This window comes from Larus michahellis, chromosome 4, assembly GCF_964199755.1.
Source record: "Larus michahellis chromosome 4, bLarMic1.1, whole genome shotgun sequence".
NCBI lineage: Eukaryota > Metazoa > Chordata > Aves > Charadriiformes > Laridae > Larus > Larus michahellis.
Window position 1 is genome coordinate 87,170,863 of NC_133899.1, and position 23,627 is coordinate 87,194,489.

Here is a 23,627-nt window from a genome sequence, read left to right on the forward strand (position 1 = left end):
TCTGTGTTGTTTTCCTGTTGCATGGTAGGTGTCAGCTACAGCAGTGTTAGCCAGAAAACTTTTGGGCTGATAGGAGAACATGTATAGAGCATTCTTCTTTGTATGGACACGTGAAACGTTAGTATGTACCCCTGTGTTATAGTTACTTTTAACTATCTTTATGAGTTTGAAAAAGTACTCAGTTTTGACCTATTTTATCTTGAAGGTTGCTGCATCAGTCATGGAATCTGTTTGACTATTTTTTTTATTTTTAAAGACATGACAAAAAAGTGCTGGTACTTTTGATAGGCTTTAAAAAAGGTATATGAGAGTTAAAATCCCTTCTGCATTTCTGATTGCTGCTTTAACGTTATTTTTACTGTCTGGAAAAGGAGCATATTCCTGGAAAGCAATCAGTCTATCTTGGTTTCAGTTTTTGTGCTTACTGCAGTTGCCTGTGATGGATTCAAAAGTGTTTGTTGAATATGTCCCAGTTTTTTAGCCCAGGAGGGGTAATTTCTTCTATATCTCTTGTGATATTATTTTTTCTCAATTGCAAAACAGAGTAGCAACCAAGTATCTTGTCTAAGACTACACGTGTTCCAGAGGTTGTGTACAGCTAGCATGTATAACCATATTTTTTCTGTTGTAGCCCATTGATGTAACATGCTCTTTCTTCCTTGGGAACCTTTGGGATGGGTTCATCAAATGGTGGGATTTTGTAAATACCACCTTCAATCCTAATACCTCTCCTGCACTGTGTAAAAGCTGAAGTATGCAAAATAATGCGTTTATATTTATCTACTTCAGCAGTCCTGAAAGGTCTCCCCTTCTCTCACTGGTCAGAGGGGACCAGTGGTCATTGTGAGCTTTGGTCTGACAGTTAACTCTTCCTCCTGATACTTCCTGGAGGAAGGAGCTGATGGAGCTGGTCCGTTACAGAATGACTTTGTCTTCTCTGGATCCTCTGTCATCTTAGCAGATAAGACAGTCTAAAGAGAAAACAAAGTGAAATTATGGCGAGAATCTAGGCTTTGATCTGGTAAGTTGCCTGAAGCACACATGTAGCTCAGGTGTCTTTATCATGCTGGTTGTGTGTTCTGCATACCATGTGTTGAAGTAAGCGTTTTGAAAAGTCAGCTTGAGAAATGCAATCTGCGTCTCTCCAAATACTGTTCCTGTTTTCTACAGTATTCTCTACTTCTTTACTTTAACTTCTACACCAGTTAAAGTAATTTCTGCTCTGTGTGATGTTATGAGGTACATTCAGAGTTTCTTATGACATTTTATAATAGAACTAATAATAGAACTAATTTGTCCTGGTATTCTGAATATGTAGATTTATTCTAATTGATGAAGTTTTCATTTAGAGTGTTAATTTTGGAATGGATGTAGAAATTTAGGTTATATAACTTTTAAAAAATAACTGGGTTCTGTATGTTTGATTTTGTTGAGTGTAGCAATATACCTCAAATGTTTGTGGCTTTTTGTTTTGTTTTTAACTAAAAGTTTAGGCAAAGTTGAACTCTGAACTCTATCTAAAGTTAATGTTCTCTATGACTAGTTGAGTTAGTGACCTGATTTTTAAAGTATATTGCAAACAACAGTTGTCCTCTGAATAGCAAGAGTCTGCTTTGCCTTGTTAGGACACTACCTCATTCATAACCAGCTTGCTGTTGATGGTTTTGTGCCTTTTTGTTGCCAAATTTTGGAGAAGCATCAGAAGAATTTGGATGCTTGAAGATAGAGAGTTTTCCTTTTGCCAAATATTTTATCTTTTAGTGGGTATTTTCTAGGACATACTGCATTAGGAAAACAAAGCAGATAAAATTCCTTCTTCATATTCATACTTGAGTTACTGTAAATTATTAGGTCATGTTCTATCTAGAAGTGTGTTTGTCTGTATGTACATGTGTAGTTTTTCCAGTCTTTCTAACTTAAGATAATTATAGCCTAGAACAAAAATTGATCAAATCCAATGTATTATTCTCTAAAGGAATAATCAATCAAATGACTATATTCTCTGTTATAAAGGCTTCCAGGAAAAAAAAATTGAAAATGTTTAAACACAATTCAGTTATACGTGTAAGGAGAATGTGCTACTTTATTTTATTAAACTGGTCCAAAATGCAAAATGTTTGTTATGCCCAATTGAGTATAAAAGTATGGGGGGGGGAAAAAAATCTTTTTTTTATATAGACATGTTTGTGAATATATTTTGAAAGTTTTACCCTTAAATGCTGATTTTTCAGGCCACTTGCAAGCGGGATCAAAGGCTTGCAATGCTTAGAACCCACCGCATACACATGCAGAAGAAGAAAGAGGAGGAGGTCGAACACTTTGAAGAAAATACCAATTGGCTGCATCGTGTTGAAAATGAAATGCGCCTCCTGGGTCAAGATGGGTGTATTCCAAAGGTAAAAAGTCTTTCATTTCAAGGGCAGATTTCATGCATTGTAGGTAACATCTGACTATAGTTAAGAATATATTTTTTTTTTTTTCCTCTCTTTTGTCTTGCTTCTACTCATGGCTTCTGCTTTAATTCTTTCAGGGTGGTTTCAAATTCTAGTGTTAACTGTTTACGATTTTCTGCCCTAAAACTACTTCATTGTTTGTGCAAATATTCCTTGTTCATGAAAGTATACAATTACATACAAAAATGCATGCTGAAAGGTAATAAGTATGATATGGCTGAGCAATTCAGATGGCTGCCAGAGACTTGATTCTGCTTCTGGCCATACGCTTCTGTTCTTACCTTTACAGTAGCTCCTGATGCTCTTTAACAGTGTGACAACCTAATTCTTAGCCTGGCCAAAAAGACCTTCTTTTTTGAAGGGTGCCAGGGGAGGAGTAGGAAGGGGGAAGGAAGTGGGAAGTTGTGTTCTCTGCCAAGTTTTAGCAAGTAGTCAGCTCAGTGCAACTTCAAACAAGCACCGGAGCTGGCAGAAGGAAAGGGATAAAGGTCTGTGCAGGAAGGAGGAGAAGAGGAAAAGAAAGGTGGGGGGTTGTTATTCCCTCCCAGCCTTTCAGTGTCAGCCAGCAATTGCAGTGGCTTAAATGATAGCGTAAAGAGCACTTATGTGACTCATAATGGAATATATTTCAATACCTGTATTTTTATTGAGATGATGAAAATTCGTCGATAACTTATAAGAAATTAACTTTAAGATATTTCAAAGAAGATATTCGTACCTCAGGAAGATGACTGAATACAGTGAAGACTTGTCCTAGACAATGTCACTGAAATTCAGATATGGAGCACGTCCACAGGAAAAGAGGCAAGCATGTTTTTGGGCATGCATAGATAAGCATATGTGTGTGCCTGTTGGACTTCTAATGCTAGTTACTTTGACCCACTATTGGTAAGAGGAAATCTATAAAGCAATATTTATGAATGTAAATATCAAACAATTCATATTTTTCTACCATAAAACTTCATTATAATAGTACAGATCCACTCCATCTTTACATTTTGATATAGAATGTATGAATATTATTTTAGTTTAAATTTTAGTTTATTACTTTCTTGTGTGATGCGCAGTTGTTTGGTTTTTTTTTTCTTGCTGATTTCCCAAGGAACTCTGTAAGGATCTGCACTGTTGCCATTTAAACCTAGAAGTTAAGGACCTGAAAGCCCAGATTGAGCACATATTGTCTCTGGTGTCCCTTCAAGATCAGCACTATAAGCAGACAGAAAAGTAAGTATGATTTCATAGCGGGCCTGATAAGATGTCTATTCTGACATTTGTAACTTCAGAATACATATCTATAGAATTTAGTTTTAGTTCAAACAAGCAAAATTTTTCTCAAACTTTTTTTTTTTCTAGGTTAGAATTGTGTTTTCTTAAGCCAAAAGACACGTAAAATAATAATCTTTTCATCAATATTGCTCCATGTCCACCATTGTTTCACAGAAACTGCAAGGATACTCTAGCGCTTCTTATTTCTATTTAATTTTCCTCTTTGCATAGTTTTTACAAACTGCTCAATAGGTCGTGGTGTCTTATTTTCCTCTTCTGTTTTGAATACCAGTATTCATTTTTTTATAAGTGTTTGTGTTCTTTTAATTTCTTCCACTGTAGACATTAATTTACCTGTATTAAAAAATGTTAGTGTTAAACTCTTATATAGCTAGACAGACTGAAAAAAGGTGATTTTGCAGGTAAGCATCAGCTCTCTTTCTATTATCAGTCTCTCAAAAACATTGGAGGCTAGCTTTCAGAGTGTGACATAAGGAATAGGAAATAATTGCAAATCTACAGTAAATAAATATATTACATTTATAATTAAATAATTCCAAAATGAAATAACCAGCTTTTCTTTCTCTGTTGGAGAAAATACTGTTACCTTAAAAATTGCAAAAACTAATAAATAAACCTGCAAAAGTTTTCAAGCTATGTTGTTAGTAATTACGAAGATGCTTCTTTGGGTTTTTATGTACATACCCCTTTCCTTTGTGCCTGAACCTACTGTTTAGTCTTGCAGCTGACTCCAGAGTTAATGAATTTCTGTGTTCAGATAGAATTCGTGGACTTTTGTCACTTTAATTTGGTTTGCGGTTCTGTGTGGATCTTAATGTATTCTGTTCTTTAATTAAAGACGCTAGTATCTAAATTTATTTGGACTAGGCTTCTAATAAGATTTTGTACACATCTAATTAAGATGTTCTTGGTTTAAACCACACTATTTGGTTTATACTTTTCTTCTTTTATCTGATACATAATTTTAGGAAGTCAGAATTCAGTCAAGTATACTAAATATTTCTGTGGTGTTTGAGGCACTGAAGACCTTGAACACTGAAGAAAAACTATACTTTGGTAGTAAATGCTTAGAGTGAAATACAAGATTTTGCAAAAGAGAAAAATCACTCTACTTAGTAATGAAAACTTCCTCTCAGTTTTATAGTATTCCCTGAAAATAAATTAAAATAAATTACACAGCAGAACTTGGGCGGGGGAGAAAGAGGGACGGGAAGGGGAAAAAAAATAACCCCTCGTATTCCTAATAGTGGCAGTGCTAGTAAGGATCAATGTAGTTATGATTTAGTCATATTTGTCTTGCCTCTTGTTTTACAGAGTACTAAATACTTTGCTTCCAGTTCTTCGCAAGCAATACCTGACTTTGAAAGAAGCTGGGTTGACAAATAATTTAACTGAGACTGAATTTGGGGAGGTTGAGCAGCTGATTCAAAGACAAAAATCAGTAGTTTGGGCTGACCAGACTGAAGAAAAGGAACAAAATCAAAACCATGAACTACAGTTGTCAGCTATCTTTGCATTCCCACAACTTGTGACCAGACCAAACACCCCATGCCGTAAGTATATAATTAATGTGTTCTCTGTTAGAAATACTTTCAAATGTCTCCAGCAAAAGCTATATGTCATCCATAAAGACAGTGGATGCACACTTCTGCAAATATTAAGGCAAAATGTAAAACCAAGCCTCAGGACCACTTTCTATAAATTATATACCATTCTTAATTGGATATAGGAAATAAGTTTACTTTTTCAATGGCTAGACACACTTTGCCAACAGATAACTCACTTATTCTCTTATTGTACCATACCCCATGTATCAATGTTCCTAGATCCTATGAGTGTTATTAATAATTCCATTTGAATCTTTCACATGACATTGATGGAAAAGGCATCATAGTGTCCATAGCTGTTAGTGATTTGAAAAGTTAAGCAGCTGCTACAGCTTTGCACAGTTTAAAGTGATGACCTTGAGGGGGATGAGATTTCCTATTAATTACAGGCTGACCTGGAATCGATATCTTCTAAGTTTATTTTTCCAAGAATCAAAAGATTCATCATTTCTTCCGTGGAATTGACTGCTTCTCTGTATTCTGATGGTCCCATTTCTTCCCCATAACTCTTAAGTTCAGTCAATCACTGGAACAGGCTTCCTAGAGAGGTGGTTGATGCCTGTCAGTGTTTGAGGTGTTAGGACAATGCCCTTAATAACATGCTTTAACTTGATCAAGCAGTTGGAGTCCCCTCCAACTGAAATAGTCCAGTCTATGTAGCTGTCTTTTCTTCTTTAGCTGTAAAGTGAGTTGCTCTGGAGTGTAGCCTGGGTAAAAAGGGATGAAGAATCCTTACATAGCAGTGTTCTGAGGGATGGCAGGCAAAATCTCAGCCTGATAGTGCAGCTGCTGTGGGCCAATGCTTGTACCTTATGCTCTGGATAGGCAACACTCAACACACTGGGGCTTTCTGATTACAGTTATAATAATCCATAAAGTTGAAAAACATCCATAGGTAACAAGGGAAAAGCAGATAAATAATACTTCAGCTCAAAAACTGGTAGTCATGGAAGAGCATTGACCCCTGAAGCACTGTGAAATTAGTTCCTGCTTCCTTTAGCTTTCTTCTTCTACACAGCTCACTCTGGGGTTGAGAATTATTTTGCCGAAAACCATTTATTACCTCTGTTCTCATTAAGTGTGTATGTGACTTGGCATATGTTTGTATTGCTGTTGATCATAACAGATAGTTGATTCCCAGCATTTCATTAATTAAATTGCACATGAACTTTAAGGCATAAACATTTCACTCCATTAAAATCATTAGACGTAATTTGAGGGGTTGTCTTGAAAGTCTTATGTAGGGGTTTTCCAATTTTTCTCTTGTTCTAAATGTTGTTGAACTGTATGTTCACCTAAGTAAATGGACACCACATTTTTCAGTCAAGATCGACTTTTTTTCAGCTGTAAATGGTGTTTTTGCGTGAAGATGTCCATAGAAATATTTCGTGGTATTTTTATTTATGTTTACTTGTTGGGTTTTGGAAAAGGAAATAGGGCACGTTACTTTCACTCCTTTCCCCTCCTTATCAGGAGAAAACATGGTAGAAGCTGTTTTCCAAATTTTGTAACCTTTACAGGAAAGGTTATGATAACTTCTAACAAGACACTTCTCGGTTTTGTTTTTTTTTAATGGTCTTCATCTGATTGTGTGTTCTTTCTATTTACTTTTGACTAGTTGCATAAATGTGTTGATGCTTTTAGGGGATGTTGCCAGGATTATTTTTTTTCCAAATTACTGAAGGTTTTTAATCTTCACAAAGAATCTCCCTCTCTGTGTCTCATTGGAAGCTTAAGTTGGTGAGCTAACATAAAATAAGTTTATTGTCCAAAAATTTCTAAACAAAGTCATTGTACAGAATAAACCACAGTGCTACTAGGTACAAAAGTACTGAGAACTTGACATTAAACATTTGAATTTGAAATTGAGTTGGAATTGAATTGAGAATTGGCTTTGCGTACTGGAGGAAGTTAAAGTTTTAAAAACTCTTAATTGGATATTCGATTCTTTAAAACATTGAGATAACAAGTAATCATGAACGTTAGCAACTTTGCTCAGAAAAAAATAGACTCTTTTCAAACAATATTTTTACAGTATAATTTTAATATTAACATGTTCTTACCAAAAATGCTACTGGTGTTGACACAAACATTTCCATACATCTTGGGAGGTGTGGTGGAAAAAAATAATCCATATGCTAGTGCTTTGAAAATCTTTCTGTTGAACACAAAATAAATGCAATTAAATTGCTTTCCTTCAATTGTTTGTTTGAATTCACATTTAAAATGTTTTCGACCATTATCTGGTATTATATTATGGAAATACATTTCTCTTGTGCAGAATGTATATAACAAACTATTAAGAAAAAAAAAAAAACATAAATCAGAAATAATACTTAGCGTGGGAAAATGTGAAGTAGTGCAAGGGCAACTTCCCAATCAGAAATAGGAAGGATGTAGTAATTTCTTCTTTCCTTTAAAGATGAAATAAATTATTCAAGAATCCAATTCCTTCTCCCTAAAGTCATCTCAGAAGTATGCTTGGCAAATGTTAGTAAGAGCTGACCTAAGACCTTAGCGAACAAATAAAAAGGAAGATTTATACAGATCCCCTCACACCTTTGGCGCATTGATATTTTATTATTTATAATTTGTTCAAGATGTTGGGAAGGAAATAGTGTTTTGCATGAAGATGAAAAAAAAAAAAAAAAACCCCAAACATTACCCATGTGCTACACAGTGATCATTATTCCTTGTATAAAAATCCATATTTCACATTTAACATAATTGCACGGACTTCAACTTGTCAGCAGGAAGGAGCAACGCAGTTCATGTGATTTGCTTCTTATTTTTCATGTTATAAGTTGAGAGCGGTATTTTTTTTTTTAAATCTCCCATTTAATATAAATATATGTTGCCTTGTGTTAGTGTCTCAGAAGTTTCTTTTTAAATAATTTGGGGAAGTGGGTGGAAAAGTTAATTGGTGGCAAAATAACGTTTCTTTCATATGAAATGTAAGCTTAGAGCATCTAAGAGGAAGAGGAGTGTACTAGGTCTGCTGGTAATAAATGTTATATATTGCTTTTTAAATCTACGTTAACACATTTGAAAGAAAATTTTTTTGAGATAAAATCCCTCTGCAAAAATGAGATGCTACTCACGTAGAAAACTTATGAGGGAAAATATTAATTCCTCTTTAGTGTGTAAGCTTATGAAGTTAATAATTACATATCTTTTGAACTCAAAAGTATCTAAGGATGTACGCAGTATCCATGCGTTATCCACATTTGGAAATTTCAAATTCATTACCAAACTACAAGCTTAGTCACTACGCGTTTAAAATGGTAGTGATGCAGAAAAACACCTGTACTTAAAGGAAACTGCTGTATTCTGCACATCATAAAACATGAGGCACCGGTCATTGCAGAGTCTTTTTTTAATGACACTATAACCTCTTGCTGGCAGTTCTTTTAGAGGGAGCCATGACATTGTTCAAATACAATTGAGTTGTTATTGAGTGTTTTCCAATAAAAATTAAAATGCTTTAAGTCATATAAATAACTCTTCTGATTGTAAGCACTGTCACCAAAAGGCTGAAGCAGCTGAATCATTTCTGTAGAATAGGAAAAGCTGTGAAAGCAGGGCCTTAACTTCTCGTGGGTTTTTTGGAAGTAACCACATTTGACTATTTGATCCTGGAGAATGAAGTCAAACTAGTAATTGATGCGGAAAAAAACATCTGAAAAGAGTAAGGGGAATGACAGCAAAGATGAAAGAGTAGGGACTTTTATTTGAGGCTTTGTTGAAATTCTTACAGAAATAAGTTTTGAAAAATATATTCAGAAAGTGCTTAGTTTATTGTATTAAGTGGTTTTGATATTACCTTGTTATAAGATCTTTCTTTCTATTAGGAGTTTCAAAATACCAAAGAATTTCAGCTCAATTGCACTCTGTTTCTAATGAAGAATTTTTCCTTGGAAAGGTTCTCCTATGTATTAAATAATATAAAGTCATAGTGGGAGAGGAAAAGATCAAGATACTCTCTTGGCCATTCATTCAACATCTATTTCTGTGGTCAAGTTATCAAGGTAGTGAATTTTTGTGCTTAAAAACTCTGATTTTTAGAGAAAGCTAATGAAAGCTCGTAAGCTTTGCCAAAGCACATGTAGTCTTCACTACAGGAGTAGACCTCTTTCTATCTTGTTTTTCCTTTTACCTTTGAAGCCTTTAAACACTTTCTGCATAATGTCTTACTCTGAGAGTCAGAGACGTGTGTTACTAGCTGACTGTTAAGCAGCAACCTCATCCAACCAAGTAATATTGCTTAGGCATCTGTATCTACAGGAGCACTACTAGGGGTACCAGAAATAGCTCTCAGAAAATTCACAATTTGTCCTAAGCTAATGTTCCCTGCTCCTCTGGTTTGTTTAGACAGTGCCGTATTAACACAGCTATGCATGACAAGTAATTTGATCTAACAAACAGTTGTTTTGCAGTGCATGCTAACACTCTCTAGATAAAATGATTCAGGGAGTATTTTGTGAAGAGCTCAACAGAGTATCTGAATTTTAAATTTCTGATTGCACTTATTTAATGTGGGTTTTTTCTTCCTCCGCCAGTTCAGGATTTTAAAAATAAATACCCTCAAAATGAAACATTTGAATTATATTTCACTTTCAAGTTGTTCAAGTAAAAATAATTTTAAACTACTTACGCAACATTCATTTATCTCACTGAGTGTATTCATATATACTTTTTTAAATATTGTTTTTCCTTGGTAATTTAATTTTTGTTTCTTAAAATATGACTGAAAACACATTATTTTCAAAACCTCTACTCTTGTTCACTTTCATTATGCAGCCTTAACATGGGGTTTCCGTAACATGTCTTAACCATAGTTTCACTATACATTAATAGGGAAGATATTTTTTTAAACACTTGTTTCATCAATGTATACTCCTATTTGTAAGCATTCGCCCATAGTAACTATTTACAGAGACTTTAATTATAAACTAGAATTGTTGTTTTATAAAGGAAATGCTTGTTTTCCGCTATCATTTTTGTTTACAAATATGTAAAAAAAAAAAATAGATTAAGCTTTTGTATGCTTCATGAAACCATAAATGTGCGACCTCGTGAACAACTCAACTATTTGTGTTCAGTAAAGCACAAGTTATGAAAACAAAAGTTCCTTTAAAAATGTATTCTGCCCTGATTCTTGGGTGTTGGTTAACAGCGAGCCATACAGTATTCATAGAGTATGGACTGGTGGGTGGAGAGCTCTGACTGGTATTTGCAAGCGTTTCTGTGAATGGGAAAGTTCTTGGCATTGTTTCAGACATCCCATTTCCGGAAGCCTTACTGTACATTACCATTGAGAGAATGAAATTGATTTACAGGAAAAAAAAAAAAAAAGGCATCCATTACCTCCCCTTGTCACAAACATCCGAAAGTAAAGTCAATTTATTATTTTGTGTGGCAGGAAAAATTAGGGTGTATTTGTATGTAGTAAAAGATCTGATTAAAGTAGGAAAAGCATGCATCTTGTATATAGGAAAGATTTGTCTTATTGAGCAGGTTTTTCACACTGTCCCATAGGACTTTTAGGTTGTTTTTTTTTCTCATGCCATGTAAAACAGTGCACCTGACCACTGTGGCTCAGAAGAATGCAGCCTAGATTTTAGCCTTTTTCAGTTCACAGCTGTCATTTGCGCAACTTGTGAAACTGGCCATCACAGTGACACCTTTGGGTCACATGAATATTAAATAATTGAAATGCAGTCACTAGGCCTCACTTGTAATTTGGAATTCTGTGAGTCAGTTGTTAAAAGAATGAAAATGCATGATTAGTATTGTAATTGGATCAATCATTGGTAGACCAGAAATGTTTATTGAAATGAATACATTAATATTTGATTTCACTTAGCAGAACAACCTGGTAGACTTAATTTAGCACAGTTTCCAGAAATAATCGCCTTGTGCATGTATTAACGTGAGTTCCAGAAGAAGAGAAGACTTGGCCATTATTTTGTCCCAAGCATCAATTAGAACTAACCCAATTTATTAGAGTCGTTTTGTCATGAACTCTGCTCACTTTTGCTGTGACTCAGGTTTCACAAATACTGCATTCTGCTTTTCATATTAACTCACAGGGCTGTAAATATCTAATCTTGCTATGTTTCTCTCCTGATAAATCAGTTCTTCTGAGTAGTCTTTTGTGACAGCTAATACAACAAACTAACCAAAACCACCTAATGCTGTTTGATGGGGGGTGGTTGGTCAGTGGAGGATGACTTTTATTTTTAATTTCCGAGTGAATCTCTTTAAGAAAAATAATATAAAAAAAAAATCTGACAATTATCTTTTATAATCATCAGCCTAAAATTAAAGATCAGCAAATGTGGTCTATTCTCTAAAATATACTTGGAATAATGCTTATTTTTAAAGAGAAGTGTTGTAGCTGAAAGCACTAGCTAAGGAAATACAATTTTTCTTTTAAGCTACTCCATCAGGTTAACTGCGGATGTTCCTGTAAAGTATACAGTGATTCATTTTTGTATATGAAATAAAAAGTAAACTTAATACCACTGAATCATGATGATCATTCTGATGGAAAAGATTGAACTGGCTGTAAAACCTGAAGCAAATACAAACCATAAACCTCATTTCCCTGCTTTATTATGGAGTGGGTTTGGCGATTTTCTTTAGAGTTGTTTGTCTTTCAGTAGAAAAGTAATGACAACGCTTAATGATTAGCATTAGACATCCATTCATGAACTATTTAGATTTGTTCCTTAAGAAAATAAGAATAGCTGTACTCGGTCCACCACTAGCCAGTAGGACAGTCTTAAGACAGACAGGGGTAACAGGACAAATCTAGAGTCAGCCGACTTGCAGTTTCCAGTTCCAATGCAGTGGGAAATCCCATTGAACCAATCACATGTAATAATTGCCAGTAGATATCTTCCAAGTTTGTCAATTCTGTGTTTTGTAACCCATTTATACTTAAGGGATTTGCCACAGCGTGCTGCAGTGGGCTCAACAGTATAATTGTTCTGTGGGAGGTAAGTATTTCTCTTAGTGTTAAAATTAGTATGTGATATGAAAGGGGTATCTACTGTTTGTAACTGCAAGAAATAAAACAATTCCGTATTAACATCATCTGTGATGTTTTATTAAGGTATTATATATTACCTCAGTTATTTTTAATTAGGAATGTGCTGTTACATCAATTTTCTGTTTACTCATTGGAACATTTGGGCAATAAGACAAAGCATGTGCTAAAACATATAACATATACATACATCCCACCTACAAGCGCTTAACAATATCATGCTAAAATTGACTATCCTGGGGGAAAGCGTTGCCTAAAATTATCATACAAATACTTTGGTTTTAGTAGGCATGACCTGCCATGAAATGAATGTCTCTTTTGTGTTGCGTTAGTACTGGAAGTTCACATTTGCCACTTAAAACACTTCAGTCCTTTGTTCTGGAGCCTTGTCTTTTTCCCTTCTAGAATAGGATTTAGGGGAACTTGTTCCCCCTTGTTCTAGCTGTCCCATGGCAATAGAAGCCATGTAATGACAGACGTCCACGTTTTCTAAAACCATTTGCTGAAACATTCAGTGCTTGTTTTGACAACATTATGCTAAAATTGAATGAATTTAGTGTATACGAAAGACAAGGTATGGTGTTTCAATTTGAGGCATATTACTTTTGCGTCAGCTTGAGGTATGAAATATTCTCTTTCAATGAGAATTTTTATATATATAAATCTTAAAGTATGCCTCTTATTATTAATGGTTTTTTAATAATATTGAGTAGCCTTTGAAGTATTTGAAAATAGGTTCTCACAAATAAAAAATGAAATAATGATTATTTTTTTTTTTTAAGGAGAAACGCTTTTGATATGACCACTTGAAGTCATCTGAAATCTATAGTAGTATTTTTGCAGGGCCTATTGTTGTCTGGGTCCATTTTATTTAGACTTCTCAATGGCAGGTATTAAAAGCACCTGCAAAAAACTAACAACTTGCTTCAGTATCTTGCTTCCTTATTAAGACAAATAAAACCACTGGCATTCCTTGTAGGCTTAAATGTTTTTCTTGCTGTGTTTATGTTTAGTTTATATCGTAACTGTTCGGAGCTGTATTCTGTATAACAGCAAGCTAACACAGAATTGGGGTATCGAATTTGGGATTTGTTGTGACATCATATTTGGTTTACGTTATTTAGTGAAACCAAGTTAAATATGATGTTGATGATGCTTTTGTTTACTTCCTTGTTTACTGTGTTAGGAGCAACTTAATGCTTTCACAAAAAGCTTTGAAAAGGGACACTTCTTGAATATTTTATATGGTTTCCAATACTTAACTGGCAAGAAAAGCTAGTTTTGCTTTAACTTTGTTTTACAATGAGTTTCATTCCAGAAATAAATAGATGCTAAAAATAGGTCTTGGTTTTTACTAACAGATTATATTTGCCCTATATAGAAGCGCTGCAACTATCTTTTCATTAATGTACTTGTATTACAGTATGAAATACTGTTTATCATGATAAAATTCAACAAATTATTAATGTTGGCAATACTTTTGTGTTCTTTACCTATTTAGTTCATGGTTTAAATGCTTGCATTTACAGTTAATTTAAAAACACTTCCAGTATTTAGTCCTGCAAAAGCTTCTAAAACTTGGCACTCACCAAAATGTTTCTCCATCAGACTTCCTGCCTAGTAACTTTAGGACATTAGCAAAACCTCAGTGTCTTACAGTAAGCAAACTTTCTGAAACTGGAACCTCCCTGTCCTAATGTAACAACAGACAAATAGAATTCTAACCATTATTTTTCCTGAAACGTGCATTCAAATGCATATAAGGCAAGGGGAAAACCTAAAAAATAAATATTTTAAAACGTCTCCTGAAATGTTTAATGGATAGTTAGTTCAAACACTAGATTGGAATCCTTAGATTAAGTTTATTTTCTTGTATTTAAGAATATAATCTGTCCAGAAATCTTTAAGAGTTTTTAGCCTTAATTTTGGTTGTGATGACTAGAAAATTATTTTGTTTTTGAAAGAAAGGAATGTTAGTCTTTTACGTAGGAAAAAATCGTATTCTACTCATGAAACCAAAATTAAAGAGCAAGCACAATGAAGCATAGCATTGTTGATACCGTCACAGAGTACATATTGAACAAAGTTCATAAAAAAGTTTCTTGCTTGTTACCAAGAAAATTCTACCAAGCCTTGGAGGAAAATATCTTAATCAAAAGTATGCTTATATTATTTCTGGTGGATATCAAAATTATTTGAGGAACACATAGGCCTTGGTTTACTTCTCCTTTCCATTTCACTGCTCATGGAGAATATTCTGAATTAGCTTAAAGTGTAGATTAAAATCAAGCTACGGTGTCTCAACAATCTGCTGCACTTCACCTGGTGAATGCTGACCATGAATTAGACTGAGATTAGGTATGAGAAAATAATGTATTTTGCTTTTTAACAAAAAAAAAAAAAATCCTTTACATATATATAATGAAGTGAACCCATACAGAAATTCACAATTCAGTTATTTCATGTCAAATAGTCCTCTCAGGCCTGAGTTTTCTGTGTTTGTGTTTCTTCAAACCTGAAAACAGTGTAATAGAATTGTAATTGTTCATGTAGTTATCCAGGCATCTTTTCCCATAACCAGTTAGCTTAAATAAACCTGCTTTTATTGTTCATGCATTGTTGGATAACACAACATCACGTATTGAACCACCATAGTTTAAACATTGTTCTTTCTAAAACTGAGCGCTTAAGTGAGGAGTAAATGTTTGCTTTGTTTTTTCAATGCTTTCATTATTGAATTAAGTCCTGGCAACATAGAATAGACTTGTGGCCTATGTATTAGCATCTAATTTACTTGCTACTTGTACACACTTTGATACTACCCATTCCATCCTCCCAGAACAGGTCTTTAAATCCTTTCCTCTCTCCTCAAAGCTCTAATTTGTATCTTCTAATTGGGCATCATGTCATGTAGCTGGGCCTGAGGAATCCATCATATGGTACGTCTGGTTCCAAAGTGTGTACAAAAGCTAGTGCTGAGATCATCCTTCATCCTTTGGCAGCTTTGCTTCAATGAGGCTCTTATTTGGGCCTTTTCCCCAGGACACCTGATTTCTGAGGGTGCTTGGGGAATTGGCGTTCTTAAAGCTTCTGGCCTGTGGCAAATTGGGTTGCAAGTGGGTGACAAGGCCAAAATGAAAGGGGGGCTGAGAAGTGGTAAACAGTCAGAGGAAACACTACACTAACTTATGCTTTGCTTTTTTACTAAGAAATCAAATTGGGGGGGGGGGGGGGGAGGGATGTGGATAATGCAATATGTGGTTTTAATTCATTTTCCTCCTCTTCAAAGAATTTTTATGGAACACCTGAAGTGCTGTAAATGCTAAGACATGAGAGAGGACTAAAGAAGCATTCAGACTGAGGAGTTCAAACTAACTTTCTTACTCTGAGGCAAAAATAGAATGGAACTTTACAAGAAATAAATATTTATCAACACTGTCATATGAATACCATAGTTAAATCCTGGGTAACTTGCAGCAATTTAAAAAGCAGATCTTTTTAGAGTTTAATTGCTGATAGGAATAGAGTAGGCAATGCAGAAAGGGGGAGTAAGATGGTGTGGCTACCAGCTGAAGTGAGGCCAATCTGCAGACATCTTAAGGATAGTAGTCTTCATTTCTTAAAATAGCACTGAAAGATAAATATAGAAGCACTTGGGGTTTTGACAGCCCTCTACCTACTCTTGATTTGTTTAAAAAAAAAAAAAAATTCTTAATTTTTTGTTATTAACTACTTAAGTCACCACTAGCCTAGCCATTTGAACAGTGGTCTGTGTCTTAAAATGATTCTTCTTTCCTGAAAACTTAAATAAAAGAAAGGCCTTTCTCTCTTACTTTGGAGACTGCCTTTATTACCACCTACTTGAAAATAAAAATATTATGACACTTCAAGAAAAACAATATAAATCAGGATGAATGGGAATGGCCAATTACTGCTGTGTTGCTTGCTTTGTTATTTTTAGGGGTGGGGGGTTTAGTAAACACCTTTTTTCCAGAGTTGATATATCGAGATGATAGGATCCAAGTAACTTCTTTCTTTCCCCTTTTCCAAAATGCTACTTTCTCATCTGCAACGTCAAAGAATTTTGTTCCTCTAAGTGATTTTGTGTCCTTCTTTTTACAACAGTCTCTCTCATTCTACTGCATGGTAGGGAAAAAATGGCCGTGTTCAGGAGGCAGCTGTAGATTACTGGGATAGTATCATCTTAAATTAAATTAAGAGTTGTGTCATGATAATGTGATCATTTTCAATGCTCTTACTCCTCCATCCCCTGTTGTCATGTGTCATATCATACCTGTGGTTACTCGTAATATCTCTGGGATTAACTATATCAGCCTATGCATGTTTATAATACTTTGAGTGCCACAGAACAAATGCTACCATCTGGTCAATGCTGCAATAGAAATAATTTTGGTTATATGATCAAATTAATATGTAAATGAAATAAACAGAATTTGTAATAATTTCTGCTAATAAACATATTTCAGCAGGGAAGAGGAAGGGAAAAAGCAAGACTTAAGTAGTAAGTACAGGTAAATGTGCTAACCATTGTTGCCTATGCTGCACAGGTACAACTTTTGGTACACCGTCACAAGAAATGAATACGAGTACACAACAAATCATAGAATATGCAGTACCACCACAGAAAAGAACTAGGCGGAAGCTAATGGACTCTCCAATCACAGCTCAAAGTCCTGCTCCATCCAAACAATCCAGTCTCCGTCATCTGGAGGATTCTCTTACCAAGGAGGTCCGCCCTATTGTGTATACGCCAGAATTTTGCAGAGAGCCAGTACAAAGCTGCTGTACACAGACTGTGGTAAAGAAACCTTTACACCTTGCAGGCCTTCAGGAAGCCAGTGCATGTAATATAGATATGCCAGTGAAAAAGGCGAGTGTTACGGACTCCACATGTTACATAATCCCAGAGTGCAATGAAGATGACATGAACTCAACAGTAATTCTCTATGAAGAGACAGGTGAAACAGCTGAAAATTCTACTGACTCATCTGTGAAGGAGTCACAGCCACGCAGCAATAGCATTCTGCAAAGGTATTTTCCATTTATATGGGCAAGGAATATTACCCAACAAAACAACTTAATCCTGTTTATTTTCATAGCTGGGTTTTGCCATTGATGTAAATTTTGTTTGTAAACCCAACATTTTGAAAATCAAACCCTCAATTTTAATCAGCATCAGATTCAATTCTGCCATTATTTGAAATCAACAGAGGAAGGTGAAAGCTGATCCTGTTTTACAAGATATGTACCAAAAGGAAAATACAGGACTTTTGAAATTGTTTGTGATGCCTCAGCCTAGTTACTTTCTCTAAGCCTTAATTTTCCTATCTGGAAAACAGATACCTTAACCTCTTTGACACTGAGAGATGCCGTTGTTAAAGCTGCCATGTATGTGTGAAGTCCTGCGAAGATATCTCAAGTAATATTATTGAGAGAAATTTCTGGTATTGTTTTTCAACTTAACATATATTTATTTACAGTTAAGAACAATTTCACTTGACCCTTACCCAGAATAGATTTTACAAAAATATAATTCTTTGATTTCAGACTTGGTCTCTCTTCCTTAAAAAACAAAAATCCTACTTCAGTACTTGAGAAGCCCTCGTATATGGCAATGACTTCTGCTGCTGCGAGAAAAAGAAAGGTATTAAGGTAAGATTAAACAAATTCTTCTATACAAATGAGTCTGTATTAATTTTGTGTGTTCTCACTTCAGTTTTGGTATTGTATTTCAAATCTGAAAACCTCTTATCAAGTCATCTGGATCTACATATGAAATGTTCTGACTCAAATATGTTTGACCATTCAGTTATTTATGTCTTTTTCCTGGCAAGTTGAGTAGAATCTCTTTTACTCTTGGTTTAGGAACTTCTGTTATTTTAACAAGTACAAACTAATATCATGTCTTCCATATCTGCTGTCTAATCCAAATAGAAAGATGGCATACAATTCTGAAAAGAGAAATTGCATTGTCAATTAAAAATCTAATTTATTTGAAAACTCCCGTTTCGTCACTTCTGGTTTATGTCCTGAAAGAGCCTTGTTAGTAGGAGCAGCAGAAAAGCTGAAACTGAACAGACACTAAGTGGAAATGTACTACTTTTTTTTTTGTTAATATATTTAAGGATTAGTTATCAGATCAGGACTGATAAAACATAGGCCTTTTTCCTTTTTCTTTTTTTCTTTCCAAAAGCAAAAATTGATACAACCTTTTTTTAATCATATTTAATCACCTGTTGCTAGACAGTGAGTGGAACTGCCAGCTCATACGTCTTCAAAAGAATGTTTTAAGACTGTTGGAACAAGTTCTATAGATAGAACACAGGGTGTGGAAGAAACTTAAGCACTTTTTTGGTTTATTAGCGTCTTTGACATAAAAAAAAATCTTCCTAGAAGGTCACAGATTTACCTGATGCAATTTCATCTTCCTGTTCTAATTGTTATTAATTGTTGTTCTAAACTGTTTTCCTAGAATTGCTGTAGGATAAGGAATAAACTGTATTGCTCTGTGATGAGAAAAAAGGCACATCTTATGTTTTCAGTTTTTCAAATAGTTTATTATGAATTTAGCAAAATAAATCACCTGCTTTCTGAAACTGAGCTAGTTTTCTAGGTTCTCTTTAGGGAGAGATATGAGAACTTTCAGAGCCTGATTTATCTTAAGGTAAATGTTATAAGACAGACTTCAGCAGTACATTTTTTTATAATAACTGCGTAATGATTTCCAAACTTACACGTGCTTATCTCTTCCCAAAAGACTAGCTCTTTCTGCTCTTTTATCTTGTTCCTTCTGTGTCTCAAACATGTACTTCCCAGTTTCCAAGCTAGAATAACACTACAGGAAAATCCCACAACTTTTTTTCCTTTTGGGGAAAGTCCCTTTCTGCCTTAGACTGTTAACTGTCTGTAAAGCAAAACTCTTTATTGTTTTATCTAGCAGTTGGAGATGAAGAGAAGGAATGAAAGCTGCTTATTTGTGAAGGACAAAAGGAATATGCTCTTACTTTTCAGATAGCGCCTCCTTTCCTTTCTCCTCTTTACTTTTACCCCCTTTCTCCCATGCTTTCCCTGTTTGAAGTAGTTCAGTCATTCATCTCCTACTAACATTAAAATAAAAATATAAATTTTAGACATATTCTGTCCCTTAGAAGTACAATTTGAAGCAGTCATATTGCTAGGACAAGGGATAAGAGACAAGTCATCCAGAATACAGAGGCCGCTTTTACTAAATAGCGTTCCATTCTTACTGGTGTTCTCTTCCAAGAAGCATGCATGAATAGATCTTAGGTCTGGCACAAGGCAGGTCTTAGTCTTTGCTGCTTGCTGTGTATTTTCATTTATTATTATTAAGAAAACTAGTGTAAGTTAGGGGACTGTAAAGTGGAAATAATACAATATCATTAGAGGAATGGGAAAAGCACAGAAACTGGGGACATAACTAGAATTAGCTTGTTTATGAGGCTGTTTTACAGAGTGGAACTGACAAAAGTTAGCGAGGCAAATGTAAAAGGGTGAGATCATCAGATAGGTTCATAATTTTCACTGTAGATCTTAACTCCATCACATAAAAGGCTTTAAAATATAGAGGGTTTGTCTTAATGAATTTGAAGCTCCAACAGCTTTCTTGCAGCTTAGCTAAAAAGTCTGCTGTGAAGCCACCCCCTCCAACTCTGTTGGAGGCTGTAGAAAAATTATTGTAACAATAAAAAATGCGATTTGTTCAATAAACACAGCTTGGTCATTTCAAGGATTTCATGCATGCGTTAAGATTATTTCTTAGTATAATTTGCATGCCATGACCATCAAACTGGCTTCTGTTGTTTCCAAAAAAACTGTGACATATTGGTCTGCATTTTAACGTAAATGGCAACATTAGTTCTTATTTTCACAGTTGAAACATTCTTGTAAAGCTTTAAAAAGGAAAAGGGGGAATAAGAGCCATATATATACATCATGAATAAATAAGTTTATTCCTTGCATTCTGTTATAAACTACCAATACTGGAAAATATCATTTAATATATTTCTACATTGTAAGGCCTAAAGTACTGTAACGTAGCTTAATCACTTCAGTGAAAGCAAACTCTTTTCTGGATGTTTTTCCAGTTCTACATCAAACACTGGGTTAGGCAGCCTGCAAGACCCTGTTTCTGCCAAACGCATTCGACAAGAGAGCCATACAGCTTTGCGAGTACCCAAAATAGCAGGTAAGTGTCAAAACTTGAATGTATGATACCGCATTGGTAACTGTTTGTACAGGACACACAAAATTGAGGTTGATATTCAGCATTTTGCCAATTTAACAGCATGTATTGCTGTGATCAGTACACTAAGCCATTGTTTTGAATAGTATATCCGTACATTAAAAAAAAAAATTAAAATCTGAATGTCTAACCACTTCTCTCGATGGTATCTAATCAAAACTCGATATTACTACAAGCTTCTTGGGAAAACCTTTTCCTGACAGTTAAGGTCTTCTACCAAAAACTATTTGTGCACTTAGTGGGAAATGTGGTGAACTTTATTACCAATTTTATCTTTGCCAAGAGTGGTTTATCAAGAAATAAAATCCTCTAATCATTTCCATACCTGTTTTTAACTGTTTGCTTTGTTTTGTAACACTGCACTGATTTGTTTTACAGATATGTTTTTTTCAGAGACTTATTACTTAAACTTTGTGGCTATTTTGGGCCAACACAATAGCCGAGGCAAAAATACTTTAAAGCAATATTAGGAATAATTTTGCTTCTAACAGATTGCTGATAATAGTACTATCAGGTGGTATTCCCTGAAAGTCTGCTGCAATTACATGGCTTCTCTCTAAGGTATATAAATCTTTACTGTAACAAAGTCAGTTGCAAATAATTTTTTCAGTAAATGTGTACTAAGGTCTTTTGTTCACAAACTTCCAAAAACCTCTGCCTTTCCTGGTGCATGGCATTAAGTTGCTTGGCACCTACAGTGGATCTTAATGCACTAAATCCTTACAATTTTCCTTTTCTCTCTACCCACTTGTCTCCTTTTCCTCTATCCTCAGAAATGCAGGTAATGATCTTTGTTAGTACAGCTTCTTGGGCAGTTTAGAGGAGATCAAAGATTGTTTAAAGTTTTAGTCTGCCGTTCTTATGAGATAGTCCACTTGGGTAGCTTTTCCCAGTGGCATAGGCAATACTCCAGTTTTACAGCACATACGTGTGTTTCACATAAGAACTGATGGGAGGGAGCAAGTATGTATGAATATGTATTATTCTCCATTCATGAGAAATGTTGAGGTTCTATTACAATAAATTTTCTGAAAAATGTAAGTCTGAGGCTAAACATTGTCTAACAAATAGTTACTTATTTGGCAAAACGCATACACAGTTACCTCAGTATCAATTTCCGCTACTAAAGACTGGGTTATGAAGTGACCAAAATCAATCAGTACTGTGGTATTATTAAACTATGTAAGGAAGCACCACAGTCTGAAACAGATAATAGATTTTTTGATTCTTCAAAGTTTAACTGAATGTAAAGTATATTTTATGTTCAAAAGCATGCATTACAGGAGAAGAATGAAATATGACCAAATACCTAAGAGGAAGAGCTGCTTTCAGATTAAATAGACAAAACTTTCTTTAATGACATAGCGTTCACTTTTCAAAACTGTTCTATAATAATAAGGATTAAAAAAATTTTCACATATTTCTACAATTTCATGTAGACCACTGTGGCTTTTTAATAGCATCTCGTGTCAATTAAGGGTCTAATCATTGTACTTTCTAGGCAATTAGCACACTGGATTACTGAGCTGAGAGTGATTGCATTTTTGCTTAGCAAAATTAGGCTTTCAATAAGGAAAAGAAATATGTCTAAAAATTCTTAGACATATTCTGAAAAGGAGATAGGCCAAATTCTGCTTGTGTTTATTGAATGAGTGTTTCCTATTTGTAATAACATTTCTTTTTTCACTAGGAATTAAAACAAGGAGCTGGAAGCAAGAACAGGATGTGCCAAGAAACCTAGTTAGAAGCTTTTCTGAAGGAAATGTAGCATTGGGTGTTAAATCAAGGACATCAAAAAATCTTCTACTTCATGTTTGTAAGAAAAAAAATAGGATTTAGTTCTGAGTTCATCCATATTCCATCAATCCATCTAGGACTGATGGATAGCAAATGAGAACAAGGTGACTTCCGTTTTCCTCCTGTGAATTGTTTTATGTTAAAGATGTCTGTCTCGGTAATGCACTATTTCAGAAAGAACCACTTTTTGGAAATTGAAGGATTTTGTTAAATTCTGAAATAAAATAAGTTCTTTTCTTGTCTCCTGTTAAAGCTTACAAATGGCTTTTGGGTATTAACAAACGAATATGGAATTTCATTTGGACTTGTGAATGGAGAAGTGCACAGTAAACTTTTTGCCATAATGTTTGTGAGCATTTCCCTGTGTTTGTGACTAACAGATTAATACTTCAGACAATGCAAGTCTTTAAGGGGATCAGTGGTGCTGTAATTTTTAGATGCTAGTTTAAATTGCTTACCTACAGTCAGTCTTAAATTTCTAATGAGAATTTTGTGATACAAAAGTTAGAAGAATTGTTTTAACCTGCTAAATTGTCTTCACTGAAACTTCCTAATGTTAAAGTTGATTTTCATTTGGAAGCAAGTCACACAGATGTTAATATTAAAATGTGTTCATGCTTAGCATTAGGATGCTAGACTTTATTCTTGGATATGTTATCGTGGATAGATACTAGCAAAGTAGTACCAGGAGACAAAGATATTTATAAAAAGTGTTTGTAAGGAAGTATTATGTGTAAATTTTTTTTAGCCTTTCTATTTTTAGTCTGTTACTTGGTTGTAAATATTCCTGGTTTATTTTTCAGGTTTTTAATTCAGTTGTAAATAGGATAATTACATTAATTACTTTGAATAAAATTTTAATAAGAGCAATATAATGTGAATTGAACTTCTAGGGGGAAAAAAAGTGCCTTTTTGCCTCTTCTGTTTTGAAAAATGTCTGATATAAGTACACGTAGTTCATATTGTATCTCCTGATAAGTGATTAATATTCAGAGACAAAGTAGTTATATGCAGTTGTATTGTAGCCTTGACAGCCTGCCCATCCTTAAGAACACCATTCTAATGTGTCTGGTCTGTACAAATGTAAGTGTATACATGAATTTCCCCAAACTAAGGAAAACTACGGGAAGAAGCCCAGTAACTAG

At 34.6% G+C, this 23,627-nt stretch overlaps 1 protein-coding gene across 1 annotated transcript in view; it reads left to right on the forward strand.

The window, feature by feature from the left end:
• KIF18A (kinesin family member 18A) overlaps positions 1-23,350 on the forward strand; it is a 42,984-nt gene extending 19,634 nt beyond the window's left edge. Inside the window, exons 11-17 of the mRNA XM_074586248.1 lie at positions 2,232-2,396; positions 3,556-3,677; positions 5,055-5,293; positions 16,970-17,453; positions 17,970-18,074; positions 20,528-20,628; positions 22,376-23,350. Of these exons, the coding sequence (XP_074442349.1) occupies positions 2,232-2,396; positions 3,556-3,677; positions 5,055-5,293; positions 16,970-17,453; positions 17,970-18,074; positions 20,528-20,628; positions 22,376-22,524 (1,365 nt within the window). The 3' untranslated portion in view covers positions 22,525-23,350. The remainder of the gene's footprint in view (positions 1-2,231; positions 2,397-3,555; positions 3,678-5,054; positions 5,294-16,969; positions 17,454-17,969; positions 18,075-20,527; positions 20,629-22,375) is intronic.
• The last annotated feature ends 277 nt before the right edge of the window (positions 23,351-23,627 follow it).